Raw genomic sequence first — 16877 nt, forward strand, 5'->3', positions numbered from 1 at the left:
CATATGGGAACTAACAAGATATCCAAGAAGATATAAAAAGGGAAAGACATTAGTGAGTTATCAATTACAATTTTTTAAAAAGATGTTACAAAATAGTTCATAAAAACACTGACAACCAGAATATTCAACCCAGCCAGACAGAAAGGCCAAAACAGAAGATGTAAATTAGGTAGCACTTACTTCAGGTGGTTTTCTACCTAGAAGCAGATAAGTAGCCATGACTTCATCATACTTTTGGTTTACTAAAGATTCATGGATTTCTTCTCTTGAAAAGCCCATTGTTACCATAATGTCTAGAAGTAAAAAGAGCTAGATACATTAGCAGAGTAAGTGCTTGGGTTTACTGACGACTTAAGAACAAGGAAAACAGAAAAAAACTCTTATAATTTAACAGATAACTAGGATTCAACTCAACCAGCATCATCTTTGCTGGTCAAGGCAGTCAAAAAGGTTACAACTCCCCTCTTTCATTGTTAGTTTCTTCTTGAAAACTCTCACCTATGTCATTCAACATAGTCCAACGTTATTCAACAAATAAAACACCAGCAAATAGAAACTATGAATGGCTACAGGGCCAACACAGTATCTTTCTCTGACCACGGTGGATAAAAATTCTTGCCCTCATAAGAAAATCTGTTTCCTTCTGCCTGTTGAATTGTGTAATCTTATTTGTCTTTCGCTGTGCTCGTAGAGTCATGGCAGCTCAGTGAAGTCACAACAGTAGTTATAAGGAGGGCATTGTAATGAAACTTCTAATTTAAATAAAACAAAAACATTTTACAAGTACGATGAGATTTTATCTCAAACTCGATGAGTTTAGTTTGACTTACAAGATACAATTGCGTATGCACATCAGAAAGCATCCCTGTAAAAGTCTTACCTATTCTCTTGGTGTCATTAAAATCTGGTTCAGGCTCAGTATATGGCTTTAGTTCTTCTTCTTCATGGCCAACATTCATCCACCGATCCTTCATAATTTGCTAAGAAAAGAAGTGACCTTTAGGTCAATATGCCATTTACCATACACCCAGTTAAATCTGTGCTAGCTGGTCTGGGAAAAACAACTTAAAATTCATAATAATCTGAATGCTGCTCTTTCCTTCCCACCTTTTCCCTTCTCATCTCACAGTTTGTTCTTTTATCTTTCACATTCTTTTGTTTCCATTAGTTCATTCTCCTCTACTATTTACCCTCTACAATACAACCCCTCGCCTCAAATACCAGAAAAAACTACTGAGAGAAAAAACCTGCACTTCCAACACACAAAAATCTTCCATTTTGTACCCTTCACTTCCACCGTCTCTTGATCTCATCTTGCTGAGTGCCTGACACTCATGCCCTGATCTTCGTTAAGATCCCTAGATGTTACTACAATACCAACTCTATCACAATAACTAACTCCTTCAAATAATAACAAAGGAAATGTTTAGAAACCAAGGAATATTTCAGGAGTGTGCCGATGCTTCCTACAGTCATTCGTTTCAAGACTGTGATGCCAACTGGTCATTTTTTTCCTAAGGATCTTCTTGCTGCACTTGACCTAAATATGTTCACAGTTTGGCTGGAGGGAGAAATGCCTCTTAACTCTCTCTATGCCATGCAGATATATACTTCAAAAATTTCTCTTCCATTCCTTGGAAAATTTTCTTCTGCTGTGGCCTGGACCTTTTCTATGCCTGCAAGACTGATCAGCTGGAATCTCTAATCACCACTACAATTTCTCCTTAAGGACATATTCATCTCTTTTGAAACAGCTAAAAACATTTTCCCTCCTACAGCAACACGCACACATGCCTCTTTAGGGACAGATGCTAATACTGCTCACTAGATTGACAGAAGAGCGAAACAAGTGCCAGCAAGTCAAGTTTCCCACAGGCTCCAAATATGCCTCGCAAACACCGAATTAAGTTATTTCTCACATAGAGCAAAAGACTCAATTTTCCATTGATATAACCAAATTCTTTGTATGTAATGCTGCTGCCAAACTACAGATCCAAATAGGTGTATCTTTACAAGAACAATACAGAACTTTGTACTTGGGCCAGTTAACATTTTTCTGACAATAAGACTTAAAAGATTTGTTCAAAGTTCTGCCACAGAATTGATTTTTTGGCTTCTGAGGGGGATTAAAGGGGAAGGGATTGTGAACATGTACTGTTATATTGCATTTCTGGCACACAGAGCACAAGTCTATTTGACAATAGACTTTGGTTATGTATTTGTAGCCTTGCAGTAACACGATATATTCCCCAAAGAGTACTATGCACTATCTGCAATTGCCTTTTTTAAAAAGATACTGTTAATTAAATCCAAAGTTTAAGCACGATGAGGTGTTTGGATGACAGAAATCACACTGCTCAAATCCTACCTCCCTTTCTTGATCTGTCTTGAATTGACAGGCAAACCCAAAAATTCCCACTTACAGTTTTTCACATCTCTTCAGTAGGTGGACCTACAGTTCAATATAATCTGCTCTAGGTTTCCATCTGTTAAAGATCTAAACTTTTGCTAGCTTTTGGCTCTTAAATACATGATCTCGTAGGCATACTGAGTTATTGTACAACTCTTAAAACAGGCTCTTACAATCAAGCATTTTGAAGTGACACAAATGATCCAATTCCAGGATCAATATTACATCTGTAAGTTCAGTTGGGCTTCCAGTCAGCTGATTAAAGAACAGCAGCCTTGGTCAGGGTATTTAAAGATCTGACCCAAGCTGTATTTCTTAAAGATCAACCCAAACTGAATTTCAACCAACTAGATATTATTGATGAGGTTTCCCTCAATTTTCAGGAAAACTATCTAATAAAAATCTGGCCTGGCTCAAGACCTGTCTGTCTCAAATCTACTTGCTTTATTATTCTTTGTAAGCATAAATCTGCTCTGTGGGAATTTCACATAGCATTGCTTTGTGAAGAATTGAAGACTGGGAGGGTAGGAGGAATTTGTTGAAATCCTGATAGTTAAGAGAGATACACGTATTTTCTGACAAAGCATTTTTCCCATCTCTTCCTGCGAAGATTTACTTTTTTATAACACTCTCTTGCTTCTAAAATGTTTTCTCTCTGTTGCAACCATGAAAAAGTCCAGACGAACCATTTTAATAAAAATTTGCCTGGTCCTTACGAGAGGGAAAGTGCTAAGCCTAACCCATATGGTGCTGATCCTGTGTCAGTCTCAGCTTTGATGCTAATGTCACTGACAAACACCGTATTGGATGGTCTGGGAAAAACATGCATGAGAACTGAGCGGGTGTATGGTTGGGACTGAGCAAATAATCAAAAGACAAAGCACAAACAAAAATCCTCCCCACCTAAGATGACATTGTCTTTCCACTTTTAGAAACTTCTAGTAAATATATACTTTCATTGTAAATATATATTTTTAGAAGTGCTCAGACAGAAGAAAGTAATTTCTTTCCTAACTACACACTACAGCTTTCTAATTCAACAAACCTGATTTCAGGAACATTAATTTTAAAAAAGTTTGTGATGTCTCTCTCCCTCAGATTAGCATACTGATCAATGCCCATTATCATCAGTATTTTGGTACTGGCTCAAGACCCACCCCCACCCCGTCACACATAACATTTACTCGCTCTCTTCCATACAATCTGACAACTACACTGGTCCAGCAAGGCTGCTATCCAACACCTCTCTCTAGGGACAGGAAGGAATTTTAGAAGAACTGGATAATGCTAGAATATCTAGAAAGAAACTGAAATTAGATCTGAAGAGAAACTTCTGAAAATCCAGAAGAAAGGTCAATAAAAGGAAAATCTATTTTCCTAAAACTTAAACACAACGCAGGAAAAAAAGTGATCTTTCACCATCCTTGAGTGACTACGCTCTTATCACTATGTCCTCTAGACAGGAATAAATACAACATAATTAATGAATAACAGTAAAGTAGAAGCCACCATTCACTATTCTCTTCAGCACAGATTTTATTCAAGTTAAAACTATTTATAACAAGTCACAAATCAGTATCAGCTTGAAATAAGTTGAATGCAGACAGAACTCAGTAAATGCATGCTTCCTTGCACAGGGAGCATCCACGCCAGGAAGCATAAGTCATGCCACTACAAATAAAAAGCTGCTTAAATGGGATTTATTCTCTGGAACACCATCCACTGCTGCACAAGTATGCACAGAAAGATGAAACAAAGGTCACTGGTGATTAACTCATGCAAATACTATTTTATCTTCTGCTCTACTTTCATCTCTATGGTAAGTAGATGTTGTTTTAAAAAGTCTCTCTTTGTCAAAGAATTCACAAAATAGAACAGCAGCATTTAGAGTGAACTCTACACAAAATATCTGTTAATATTAGCTCCAGAGTAATCCAGCAAGTACATGCCAATAAAGCAAACTTCAACAAAGCAGCCTGTTAAAAACACTGAATCTTTTAGACACCTTACAAATTATGCACAGATATTCTCTGCATCCCATGAAGAGAAAACCTAATCTACTAGCAAAAAAAAAAAAAAAAAATAAATAAAATCACAACTCAGTAGAAATTCTCAAAACAGATTTTAGCTGAGGAACACAGCAGGTATTATTATATATGTTACTTTTCCAGCTATCCAGAAACAAAACTACCAGAAGGGGAAAAAGAAAGGACTGAACAGAGATTTTAGCTTATCATTCAAAGAGTTCTTAGTGTTTATCCGTATTATGGCACTAAAACAAACAAAAAACCCATGTAGTTTTCTATCACAGTTCTTCTATGTATCCTTTTTAAGTAGTCATGCTGGAAATGGTAAGTTAAGTCAAAAATGCTTATGGTACTGCCTGCTGCTGTTTATGTTTTTCTGAAAAACTCCAAGCAGAAAATATTTACGATCTTGTCCTGCTTTCCACATATTTTGAACTAGCTCCCTCATCTGACTGAAACAAGTGGGAAACACTTTGAAATGCTCTTAAACGATAGTCTTTAGTCAGCTGCAATTAAGGTTAGACTTTCATTCATTAACACTTTCTATTTTAAAGTTGCACTGTTTCTGGGACATTTCCTCATTTTTTTAACAGGACTTTTGGGCCCTTAAAACAGGAAGAAAGTACCTACCATGAAAAATAAAGAAGTCTTAAGCAATTATTGTATTTTATTCTTTCTTAATCTGAAACTCCTTTTTTTCCAAGATGAAATTACTTACTTCCAAGCTGCCTCGTTTTATTGGATTCAGTACTAGTAGCTTCTTAAGTAGATTTTCACAGTCTGTGGACATATAGAACGGAATGCGGTACTTCCCCCTCAGTACTCGCTCCCTCAGTTCCTTTAAAATAAAGTTTTAAAAGGTGAGCCTACTAATGACACAGAAGATTCAGAGAGTAAAAGGCAAGCTTCCATATTGTAACTGTACCTTTAGATTCTGGCCATCAAATGGCAATGATCCGCTTACTAGTGTGTACAAAATTACCCCAAGGCTCCACACATCCACTTCAGGACCATCGTATTTCTTTCCTTGGAAAAGTTCAGGAGCAGCATAAGGTGGGCTTCCACAAAAAGTGTCCAGTTTATTACCAACCGTAAATTCGTTACTAAAACCAAAGTCTGCAATTTTAATGTTCATGTCTGCATCAAGTAGAAGGTTTTCTGCCTAAGAGAAAAATAAAAGAGGAAAAGGACAACTGATGTATCAGAATAAGATCAATACATTACAGTGTATCATTTATCAATAAAAGCAAAAATGTTTCTTTTTCTAAAATGGTTCACCATCTGTATTTTTCTTGCAGAACAAAAGAAACTAATCCCCCTGAATACATTACAAAGATTGAAAATGGACTATGTTTACTCAGGAAAACGTAACTGTTAAAAGCAGCTAAACAGACTGGAAAGTCAGCTAGCGAATCAACTATGAAGATTTTCTTTTCTGGAAGAAGTAACTTAGTTCAGCTTTAGACTGAAGTATCTAGACATCTCAGAATAGCAGTTTCAGCTTTAACAGGTTCAAGCCAACTTCTGATGCCAAGGAGTGTAAATCTAATCCCATACATCATCTACCATTTTGGTGGGGTAAATGTTAGAAGGGATTTAAGACTTTAAAAAGATGATCTCTTCTGCTTCCAAGGTGAAACACTTCAAGCTACATGCTATATCTTAGCATTCTGTACCAAAAAACTCTCTCCCTTTTATTATTAGTGTTTGCTTTAGCAATAACAACACCAAGGTGTTTAACACTCAAGTATTACACTGTGTATGAAAAATTGCATGTATTATACATTTAAGAATATTAATGCCTGTGCAGTAATCATCACGTGAATGCAATGCATCACATATACATAGATGCAAGTATTCAGGAACCTGGAGAAGCAGTGAACAGTATCTTATACGTAGTATCACAGGTAGGTCAGAAGATTAAAGAGTGAGGTTACAGTATTGTACTAGAGAAAAATAAAGTGCATTTCTCAAAATGCAAGGATGCTGTGCAAGGAGTGCAGCAGCTCTGCGCAATGTTTACTCATCTAACTGGGTCTCAGCTACTGATCTGAATATCAGCAACACAGAAGGGGCACTGAGCAGTGCAGGAATCCTTCTTTTTCAACAGGAGGACAGACATTCCCCAGAGCAGAGGATTCACCTAATTGCTAAACATCAGTTTTATAGCAAACACAGACATCTCTCATCAGATGCCACGCTCAGAATTGAACCCAGAAAATTAAAAAATTCTTGGTTTAGGATCAGAGAAGCAGCAATCAATTTGTTAGTTGCTTTAATTAAAAGGGTAAACACGATTTTGTTGGGTTGGTTTGTTGGTTTTATTTTTAATAACATCACTTGCACTCAATGAACAGAACAGGAGACAATTAACTACCAGTATAATAAGCCAATAGCTGTGCAACAGAATTTAGCCTTTATCAGTAGCAAAATACAGTCCATTTTTACAAATGGAAAATATCCTGGAAAATATTTTATTTTCCCACTTCATGACCTGTAATCTCAGCTCGTTCCAGCTGATGTGCCTGCAGACAGACTCACAGAGATGTTTTCCAGATTTGACAGCCTTCTACATTACTACACAAAGACTTCATTTTCCTTGTGGTGAAAACACTACTGTCAGTGCAGCTGCTCTGCGATTACAATAGTCCTCCTAGTTCAACAGTACTCTGCTGCCCAAGTACCCCATGCTTTTATGTTCTTTACTACAAACAAAAACACCACAAATCCTTTTCAATATGCCAAATAGGAAGACTATGCCCTTGTTGGTTACATGTTCAGAGCAAAAAGTATTAACAGGCACTGAAAAGGCAGGTTTTGTGCATCACAGGATGAGCAAAGTTGGAATTCGTTAGAGCCCTTTCTACATAAGCTGTTACAATCACAGAAAATTAAAAGGAGACAGTTTAAGCACCCACAGGCCTTACACTCCCTCCTCTTCTGCCAGAATAACCTGGACAAACTTGCCTATTTTTTTTTACACGTCTTCCTAGTTTAGTCTGAAGTAACTTACACTTGGTGGAGTTCACACTTTGTTATTAAAGCCAAAAAGGCTCATCAAAAGTCTCCAAAGTGGTGGTAGACCTCTGCCTTGCGGTGCTAACAATGTCAATTGGTCAGAGTGCTGATACCCCAGAGAAAGTCAACAGAAGCAGATGTGAATGCAGACACAACTTGAAAGTTGCTTTTTCCTTCTCTGCAGCTCCATGAGAAGAGTTTTAAGTGAGACAGAGATGACACATAACTTTTGGAAAGGAGAAGAAGTGAGAACACCTCCTCAAAGCCATACATCTAGCCCTTTTTTCTTTGGGGAATGTTTTTTTCATTGGCTAGGCTGACTGGCTCTCAGTCCTAACATTGAACTTTTCAAATGAGTCTAGCATAGTTCCATCCAAGAGAAGACAGAGAGAGAAAAGCAAACAAAGAAATTATTTTGGAGCCTGTCTGCCTGTCTTGCAAATAGGACGGAGATCAGCAGCAGAGTACCTGTGACAGATGGTAAAACGGATCCTGTGAAAACGCTGCGAAGCAGTTTTGGATAGTCCCATGAGCCATGCAGTGAGCTGTATGCGTGCTATGGAACTAAGAAATGAATGAGGGGTGAAGGCTGTAATGGGGTCTGGGAGAAAGAGCGAGATGCAGGACGCTGAATAACTGCAGGGGTTAGTGCAGTAAGACTCAATAATATAGCTGGGCTGAGCAAGCCAGTGCCAGATAAGTACAAGGAGATGGCTGTCTCCCTACTCCCAGTCGAATACAGGGCTGAGACAACCAGTGAAAGTGGCTTGTCCAGCCAAGCCAATAGGTCCCTAGATGCAGCCTTCTAGAAAGCTCAACAACAGGGGCTGCAGTAGGCTCCAGGGAGCTTGACAAAACATTCACGGGCTCCAAACCACCACGCAAGACGGGGAGAAATTTTTTTAAATCAAGATTTCAATGAGATCCAGCCCTTTCCTTCCTTGCATTCTGACTTCAGAGTGCTGGCCAGGCACCTCCATCATCAGATTACAATGGTCCTGGGGCAGGGAGGACTCAGCAGAAAAGGATATATTATCCAGCACCACATGCACATGCAGGAGCTGGCAGACGACAGGTATTAGGGAAAAGATTTGTAAGAAAGAGGTTGAGAGCGTGCTGCAGTGTATTATAAGAAAGTTAAGGCAAAAGATACTGGTGAAAAAAACCCTTAGGAATTATTCAACCACAGCTTTTCACAAGTATTTAGATACATTAGTAAAAAAGAACCTACACCAGTGTTTTTTTTGTAAATGTACAAAGACATCAAAGCAAGAACACAAGCCAACTTTTAAGCAGGTGAAGATCTTGTGTCCAAGTCCCATGATACCTAGACTTGGCAGGAAGACAACTTCAGACTGAAGGCTTAGGTTGTACCTGCAATTGCTGAACTCGTTAAAATGGTCTGGTATGTTTATACAGATAGATTACTAGAAAGCATCAAAAAAAGGAAGGCGACTGGTTTTTGTTTACCTTCCATTTTTTTTTGCCTTAATTAAACACTAGAGTATAAATCAGAAGTTCAAATGGATTAAAAACCTAACATACTTCTTATGAATCACTAAGAAAAGACCATTTTATATATCTTGCAATACATTTTAACTGAAAATATTTCAATTAAGTAGTGCTGACTGGTACTATTGAACTTCTGCCGCTTCAGTGTGTAGATATCTGCATGCCAGCAGGTATAATTCTTTGGAGAGCATGTCTTTTTCTTAAAGCCAAAACTGGAATGAAAGTAACACATGTTCTATTCTTGTCTCTCCCCTGTTCCTACTTGCAAGATACATTATTTTTGTGCTTCAGAAAACTGAGAATAAAATACAAGTGATAGTTCCCTCATTCACAGGTATGAGGCATTCAGAGACAGGGGCAAGGAAAAGTATATAGAATGAAATTAAGTTTGTCAATTATACTGTCAATAAGCAAAATAAAACACAAGTAACAGCCTACCTTAAGATCACGATGAACTATGCATTTCTGATGACAGTACTGCACAGCAGATACAATCTGAAACACCAAGATGATCAGTGAAATATTTTATTTCAATCTCAGTGTAAGTTTTCATATATAATTTAGTCATTTTGGCTCCTAATATGATTCAGTAGAACATAAGAAATTAACAAATAAAGCTTTCGTTTTAGAAAATATTCATGTAAGTTTCATTAAAGCTCAAATACTAAAAAGTCCCTAAAAGCAGCTAATTTTCTTATTAAAAGAAGTTTAATACATACTCCTCAAGGTAACAGCAGAAGCATCTATTTTAAATGCAGATCACCCAATAGCAGTAACTATAAAAGGAAATTATTCCATCCCCCAACCCAACAGCCAGATGTATCATCTCAGATTTTATCTTCTGAAATATTTGCAGCATACCTCTCCAATTCATCCCTAACAGAATAGTTCATTCAACATTTTCATATACTTCTTTTACATATGTATAACAAAAACCAACTCTGAAACAGCAAGTTAAAAGCAGTTTCTTTACATGTTAATTATATACCTTAATTCTGAAAAATACCAAATTTTGTATATTTATCTAATAAAAGCTTTCCATAAAATAATCACTAAAAACAGGGTAAGAAAAAGATCACACTGAGAAAGTTTGTAATAGGAATATAAAAACCTGTTACAGAATACCCTTCATACAAAACAATGTGACATGACACAGCAATACATGTCATCATATCAACATCTCCAGATAGAACATCTGTTAAATTCTAAAATATTCAGAAAAGGATTAAAATCTCAAGTGAGTCACAATAAAAAATGTGGCTCTTAGGAACATCCACTAAAAAAGAATGTAAAACAGTCTTACTATTTTTAGATAGTACGTAGGAAGTAGATATTTTTCTCTTCATGGATTTTTTCCACTCCAGCTTTAATAAACATTATCACAACAATGAATATTTTTTTAAAGTAAAAAAAGTATGCTCACACTCAGGTCTATCTGAAAACACCATAAATAGAAACAAAAGAAAGAGTGAATGTTAATTTCATACCTGCCTGAATTTTGAACGAGCCTCTTTCTCTTTCATTCTTCCATGTGCAACTAGGTAGTCAAACACTTCTCCTGATCATGACAAGGACAAAACATCAGTCCTATTGCCCAGGTTTTATTCTTGACTGTCATGCACAATCAAATTATGCTTGAAAACAACACATTCCCCCCCACCCCTAATTCTTGAAGGGAAAGGAAATAGAAGCAGCCAGGAAAAATTCCTTTTATTGTTTGCACTGGATTTCATTTTTCAGACATGTAATAGTCAAGAAATATAAAAATGGAACCCCTCGTACTAAAGCTTCTTCAATTTTAAAACTAAATTTACTTAAAACACTGAAACAACAAAAAAATACTTTAATAATGAAAAGCATTCATATTGCATATAAGACACTAAGAAACAGGCAACTTTTGTACCAGGTTCATTTCGTGTATCTCTAGCAGCTTCACTTAACGGTATCTATATTATTGTCCGTCTTTTCCTTCTTGTTCTCTTTCTAATAAAGCTGCTCAAATGCCTTTCAGATCCTCATCTTTGCACTGCCTGACGAGCAGCCTTTCCTAGCTGGTCACTAGCCCTGTGCTGGATTCCTTTCCCACATTCAAACATTTCCCATTCAGATACTAAGCAGCTTCTCAAGCAGGCACCCACTATCCCTCTCAACTCTTCCTGCTGGTCCCCTTTCCCAAGTTCCTTATTCCCATCCCCCAGACCTGCCTCTCCAGATGCTTTGGCACACATTTTCAAGATAAAATAAGGCACCAGTACTTGCCTAAACATAGCAGATAAATACTGAGTCATGTTTTTGACAGAATCAGCACCAGATTATCTCCTGATATTCCAGCAGAAATCTCAGATTGGTCACTAACCTTAAGCACAAACCTAAAGGGTTACTTTACAGAATGTGATGCAAGAAAAAGTCTGCCCTGGGAGGTCTGCTAGGACTGTTGTGAAGGCCAGACTGGAATAACCTATTAACCATAAAATCCTTAAATCGTTCCTAGGCATGCAACCAGCACGGCTTTCCATATTTCAGTTTATCCTTAAAGTAGAATTAAGAATCCACTTACCCCCACTGGCATATTCCATTACCAAATACAACGTCTTTTCAGTTTCAATAACTTCAAATAACTTTACTGCAAGAAAAATGAATGAGAGAGAGATTGCAGCAGGGAGCAAAAGCACAGCACAAATAAAAAAGCCTTACTCATGACGCAAGTACAATTTATAGCCAGCAATAACACTAAACCATACGAAAACTTTATATCCTTTAGGTTAGCATTCTTTCGAGGGGAAAAAAGCAAAATTAATTTCTAAATCACGGTTGATAATAAAGCATATTAATTCACTATTTTCTCAGAAGTTTACGCACGCTGGACAAATGAGTTCATGCTGAAATTAGTGTTCAATTTGACACAGGCATCTTTCAGATCATACCAACCTTCCCTGTTTTGCTAGTAAACTGCTCCCAGTTAGAAATCTGAGATTTTGACCAATGAAAAACTGAGTGGATACCAGAAACATTAAGTTTGAAAGACTTTCCTCAGACTGTAATAGTAACCACTCATTTAGAACAAACACACCCCCACTGCCACCCCCAAGAAAACAAAAAACAGCAGAAGCTAAGAATGCTGGAGAAGCAACAAACAATTCAAGGGATGAGAAGGGAGTGCCTAGCATGTAATAACTTGTACACCTCATCCATACCTTGTATGCAACAAGCCCTCTGGCCGATTCAGGACCATTAACTGTCTCTGGAACAAGACTGTCCAGCCCTCCTCAGCCAGAAGAATTGTCATCACAAAGTAGGGCCCTGAAGCTGTGGGGCAGGTGAAAGAACTAAAGCAGAAAGGGAAAATTACATACTTCGTAATTCTAATTTTCTAGAAGTATCAGTTGGCGGGAGTCTTTCCTAGACTCAACTAATGGAGTTTTGCTACTTTCACCTAAGAAACTCACGCTTTTTGGTCTCAAGAGTAATTTCAATGGACAGAGGGGAGTTGGGGCCCTCAACAGACCAGAGCGCTCAGGATCTCCTGCTTTGTCTTAAGGCTTTCCTGGACTGAGCAGTTTATCTCCTCAGAGCAAAATTCTTGTTTCAAGCAGAGTCAATAAAGGAGGTGAGACAACGAAACATTTATTGAATGCTCACTGTCCTATTATCTCAAAAAAGTTTAATGAAGAAAAGCATAGCAGTAAAGTACATTCAAATAAAGCTAAAAAGAGTAAAATGGAAACAGTATAATGAAAGTTTGCAGAAATGCAGGGCTCCTACCAATATTGGGATGATTCAGTATCTTCATTATTCGTACTTCTCGAAACAACTGTCAAGGAAGCAAAACAATTTTCTTAGAGTGTGTTTATTAGGGAAAAGTTACACAAGATAAGCAATTTTAGATGGCAAAAAGCAGCAGCAAAAGCCACAGAAAATAGCACTAGCATAAAACAGATAAATATAGTGCAGTGAACTCCAGAAAACGTAATCTACATCTTGTACATTATATAACAACAACCACTACCAACTACGTATCAAAACCAGACTAATTTTTAAGCTTTATACAAACAGACACAGATAAGTTTTATAGCCCTTTCTGGAGTGTCACATTGACCAAAACCAATGGACTATTCACACAAGTTTTTGTTATCTCTTTGCTCTGATTGCTTTGGTGACTGGCAAGCTCAGCTAACTACCCTGAATACATACATAACTGTGGGTGCAAATACGAGGTGTAGTACTACAGAGAAGTTGAACACAGAGATGTTAAAATGGAATTAGACACCAGGAATCCTGATGTCCCTCAGTCCTGCCGCTTCACAGAGGTGGAGCAGGAGAGTTTGCTTTTCTCACAACTACCAAATTTTACACTGGGTCACAAACAGCGATGACCCCTCTATCCCCAGCAAGGCCTGAAGGTTTCTGATTGATGAAAATCCGCTTTACGATCCTGAGTCACATGATTAAAAGCAATCGGACAAACTTACAGCCCTAAGTGTATGTACTTAAGACAATGGTGGGTTTACTTTTTTTTAAAAAAAAAAAACAAACCAGAAACAAGAGGTCTTCGTTCTTAAATTTCTAGCATTCGTGGGTTTATTGATTACATAAGAGGTGAAGCAAGACTAACCTAGGGGCTCAAAGTGAAGAAGGCAAATGAAAGGAATCCAAAATGACTACATACTTCTGTTACTCTATACTTAAGGCTGTCAATACTGGTAAGTTTGCACTGTTTTACTTCAAGTGAACAGCATATTCCCATTGTCAAACCTATTTACTGTGCTGCGTGCTCTTTAGTCCCATATTGCAGCTGGACTGAAGTAGGGTGCTGAAATAAAGGAAGAAAAGCTCACTGGCTTCAGCATAATGCTTAGCCATTTTGGAAACATCTTAGCACTACAGTCCTCCTTATAGAGAAACTTGGCTCAATGCAGAATTGCGTTGTTGCTGTTTTGCTTGTCTGATGTCTCAGAGGACATCTCTGCATTTTCAAAATTAGTCCCATTTGTTCAGATGCTACCTTCACAAAAGGGTACAATGCTGCAAGCCAGAAACTGAACACCTCCTCAAAGAGTTGCACTTTAGCTTATATTTTATGATGGCTGAGGCCAGAAGTTAAGAAAAATTAAAATTATTTTGCTTAGACAACACCTATGGTTTTTTACTCCATTTGTGCAATTTAGTCATAACACTTCTAAAATTCTGTGTATATTCTACAAGACTACAGAGAAACATATTTTTGAAATTCAGCTTTTGGTCAAGTAATATTATTGCAGTTCTATATTTATATTATTTAAGTATTTCAAGCTAGTTACTATCTACTTGCCGTATAATTGCCTTTAAAACAATTTCAGAAGAAAGCAAAGACTATTAAAGCATTTCTCTGAGAAAATATGAACAGTACAATGCAGTTCACTTGCGTTCAAAATGTAACACATGGTTATGTAACACCATGCACTAGAATTAACTTTAGCAAATATTCTTGTTTGCTCATAAAGCAAATTACTCCCATGAAAAAAATCATACCAGGCTGTTCTTTGTGCATTTTTTTTTTAAAGTATTTGAATTTGTTGCACAGGAAAAAGTTTCTCAGGTTTAACAGCCAGCCCAGCCTTAAACCGTGACATAAATCAGTATCAATTAGTCAGACGCTAACAAATCTAAACCAATAGATTGTACAGTACAACAGCTTCAGAGGAGTTTCTAAGCAGGTATGTGGAAAACTGCAATTCCAGCCAGAAGACTGCAAAGATATTTCATAACTTAACAGTATTAATGCTGGTATAAAAGTTACAGCAATGAATGCATGTCTTCATAAGCAGGATTAAAATATTATACTTCTATAAATAAAATAATTTTAAATCCAGAAAAAAAGACCATTAAGAAACAATTTTGCATGTAATGTGAAGCACACAGTAATTGCAAAAATAGATGTGCATTATGCTATTCAATGTTCTCACAGGACTTAGAAGTTTACTAATTGGTTTAAGATTCAAATTGTGACAAGAAATTTTGTTCCATATAATACATAATTTTTTCTTCCAGAAGGGAAAAAGCCTATTAGGAGATGGACATAAAAGTCTATTTTCCTGAAGACAGAACATTACTGACCTCTAACCCGATGCAGATACCTTATTATATGAAAAAAGCATTTACTTGCTCCGGTTCTGAATAGAAGACATCACCAAGACCCAAAATAAGGGCTTCGGTTTATTCCATACAAATGCCAATAAAATTTTCTATGCCTTCTATTATATATCCTGTTGAATAGACATTTTTTCTGAAAACTGAACCATGTGTTCTCATACAAAAGCAGGTACACAGTCCTGGCAGTCACTATGAGTATCTCAAGAGAAATAGTCTCAATCTTTTGAAAGAAAGCAGCTATTCTAAAGCAGATTCTGAATGAACTGAACAAACTCACAAGGTGAATTTGGGTATTTTCTTGCTGGTCAGTGTCTCTAAGGTGTTTTTTTTCTTTGTTTGGGGTTTTTGACTCAAAGGCACTTTTAATGCTGGTTGAAATGTGTGTGCATGCTTAGAGTGAGAACTGGACGAGGCTGAAGCATCCTGCTACTGAAACTACAGCACACAAGGTTGCCGCCTTTGTGCGGAGATCCATGTTCCTCTGACAGTTCATGTTTTGCAGTCATTGGTATCAGCTTCTGACAAGTTTACAGCAGTTGTTTACATGCTGCAGTTCTTACTCAAGTAACCAATGTTTTTAGACTTTTTTCTGAAGTAATGCAGGTATAGGCATCTTCCAAATTAGGCAGATGAAACTTAGTTATGTAGCAGTATTATGGAATACATAAGTCAAGCAGCTTTGCTAAAGCTGCTTGGCGTGACAGATGCCTTCCAACACAGGAAGGCTGGAAGACAGAAATTGTTTGAAAGGCTGAAAGAACTGAAATAATGGAACAGCATTGCTTAGAGAACACAAACACAGCCACACGGCACCTTGTACAGTTCCTGGCCCATACAGTCCAATGGGATGTGTACAGGCCTCTCAAATGCAGAGTGGGGAGAAAGAGTAGGGAACCTTATTTGAATACAGATGTCCAAAACAGCAGATGGAAACTGGGCAAACCAACTGTTTTCTGGAGTGCTGGTGTATATTCAGGATTTTATTTGCTACAGTATAAATGCATATTTATACCAATTAAGAAAATGCCAACGTTTACTCTTCCACCCTCCAATTTTCTCTCCCAAGAGAGAAACAATCTAGAAAACCCTTGAACAACGGATAACACTTGAATAAAAGTGTTAACAGCATTCAAATATTAGGGTAAATTAATTTATATTGCAACTGTGCATTCCATGGAGCACTACTTTGGGATAAATCTTATTTCCTCCCCTGACACTTTCCCCTTGAAGAAGTATCCTGGTCATTAATACTCTTTATGTCAATACTATTTACAAATAGAGGAATCCTTAAACAACAGTCACTACACACCTCAATAATACCCAGGATACCTCTACATGTAAAGGAAGAGACGGATTAAAGCAACAAGACCATAGTTATTTCCTACAGAGCCAAGTCTGTTAATTTTATAGAAATCTGGACAGAGTAGTGAGATTAGCTTTCCTTTTACTACAAGGCAAGCTGCAGGATCACATAATAATCTATTTTACTGTTAAAAACTAGCACTTTCAGAATTCAAGTACCCGTATTTCCTTGAGTAGCAGTGTACTGCTCTCACGTGAAAGAGCGCTCTAACTTTTTTCCTCCCACCCCACCACACGTTTATAGGACCGCTCTTCATTCTTAACGAAGCGCTACCATTCAAAAAGGCTCTTGAACAAGCATGTCCTTGTTGCAAATGGGCTGTAGGCACAATAGTTTCACTTATAGTACAGGATGGCCAGCACCATATTCAATTTGTAGAAGTTGTACCTTCAGAAAAGGCACAAGGCTTGAACATTTG

General features: G+C 37.3%; 1 protein-coding gene across 7 annotated transcripts in view; it reads right to left on the bottom strand.

Moving 5' to 3' along the window:
• Nucleotides 1-16877, bottom strand: part of MARK1 (microtubule affinity regulating kinase 1) — a 63969-nt gene that overhangs the window by 20262 nt on the left and 26830 nt on the right. For 5 of the 7 annotated variants that reach the window (XM_068425204.1, XM_068425220.1, XM_068425197.1 and 2 more), the window contains exons 4-11: nt 12730-12778; nt 11525-11590; nt 10455-10525; nt 9406-9462; nt 5363-5599; nt 5156-5275; nt 881-980; nt 181-293 (exon numbers count right to left, since the gene is read on the bottom strand). In XM_068425204.1, coding sequence (XP_068281305.1) covers nt 181-293; nt 881-980; nt 5156-5275; nt 5363-5599; nt 9406-9462; nt 10455-10525; nt 11525-11590; nt 12730-12778 — 813 coding nt within the window. Of the gene's footprint in view, nt 1-180; nt 294-880; nt 981-5155; nt 5276-5362; nt 5600-9405; nt 9463-10454; nt 10526-11524; nt 11591-12161; nt 12294-12729; nt 12779-16877 lie in introns of those variants that run through there. The other 2 variants (XM_068425228.1, XM_068425238.1) reach the window with 2 other exon arrangements.

The sequence above is a fragment of the Nyctibius grandis genome, chromosome 1, assembly GCF_013368605.1.
Source record: "Nyctibius grandis isolate bNycGra1 chromosome 1, bNycGra1.pri, whole genome shotgun sequence".
Lineage (NCBI taxonomy): Eukaryota > Metazoa > Chordata > Aves > Nyctibiiformes > Nyctibiidae > Nyctibius > Nyctibius grandis.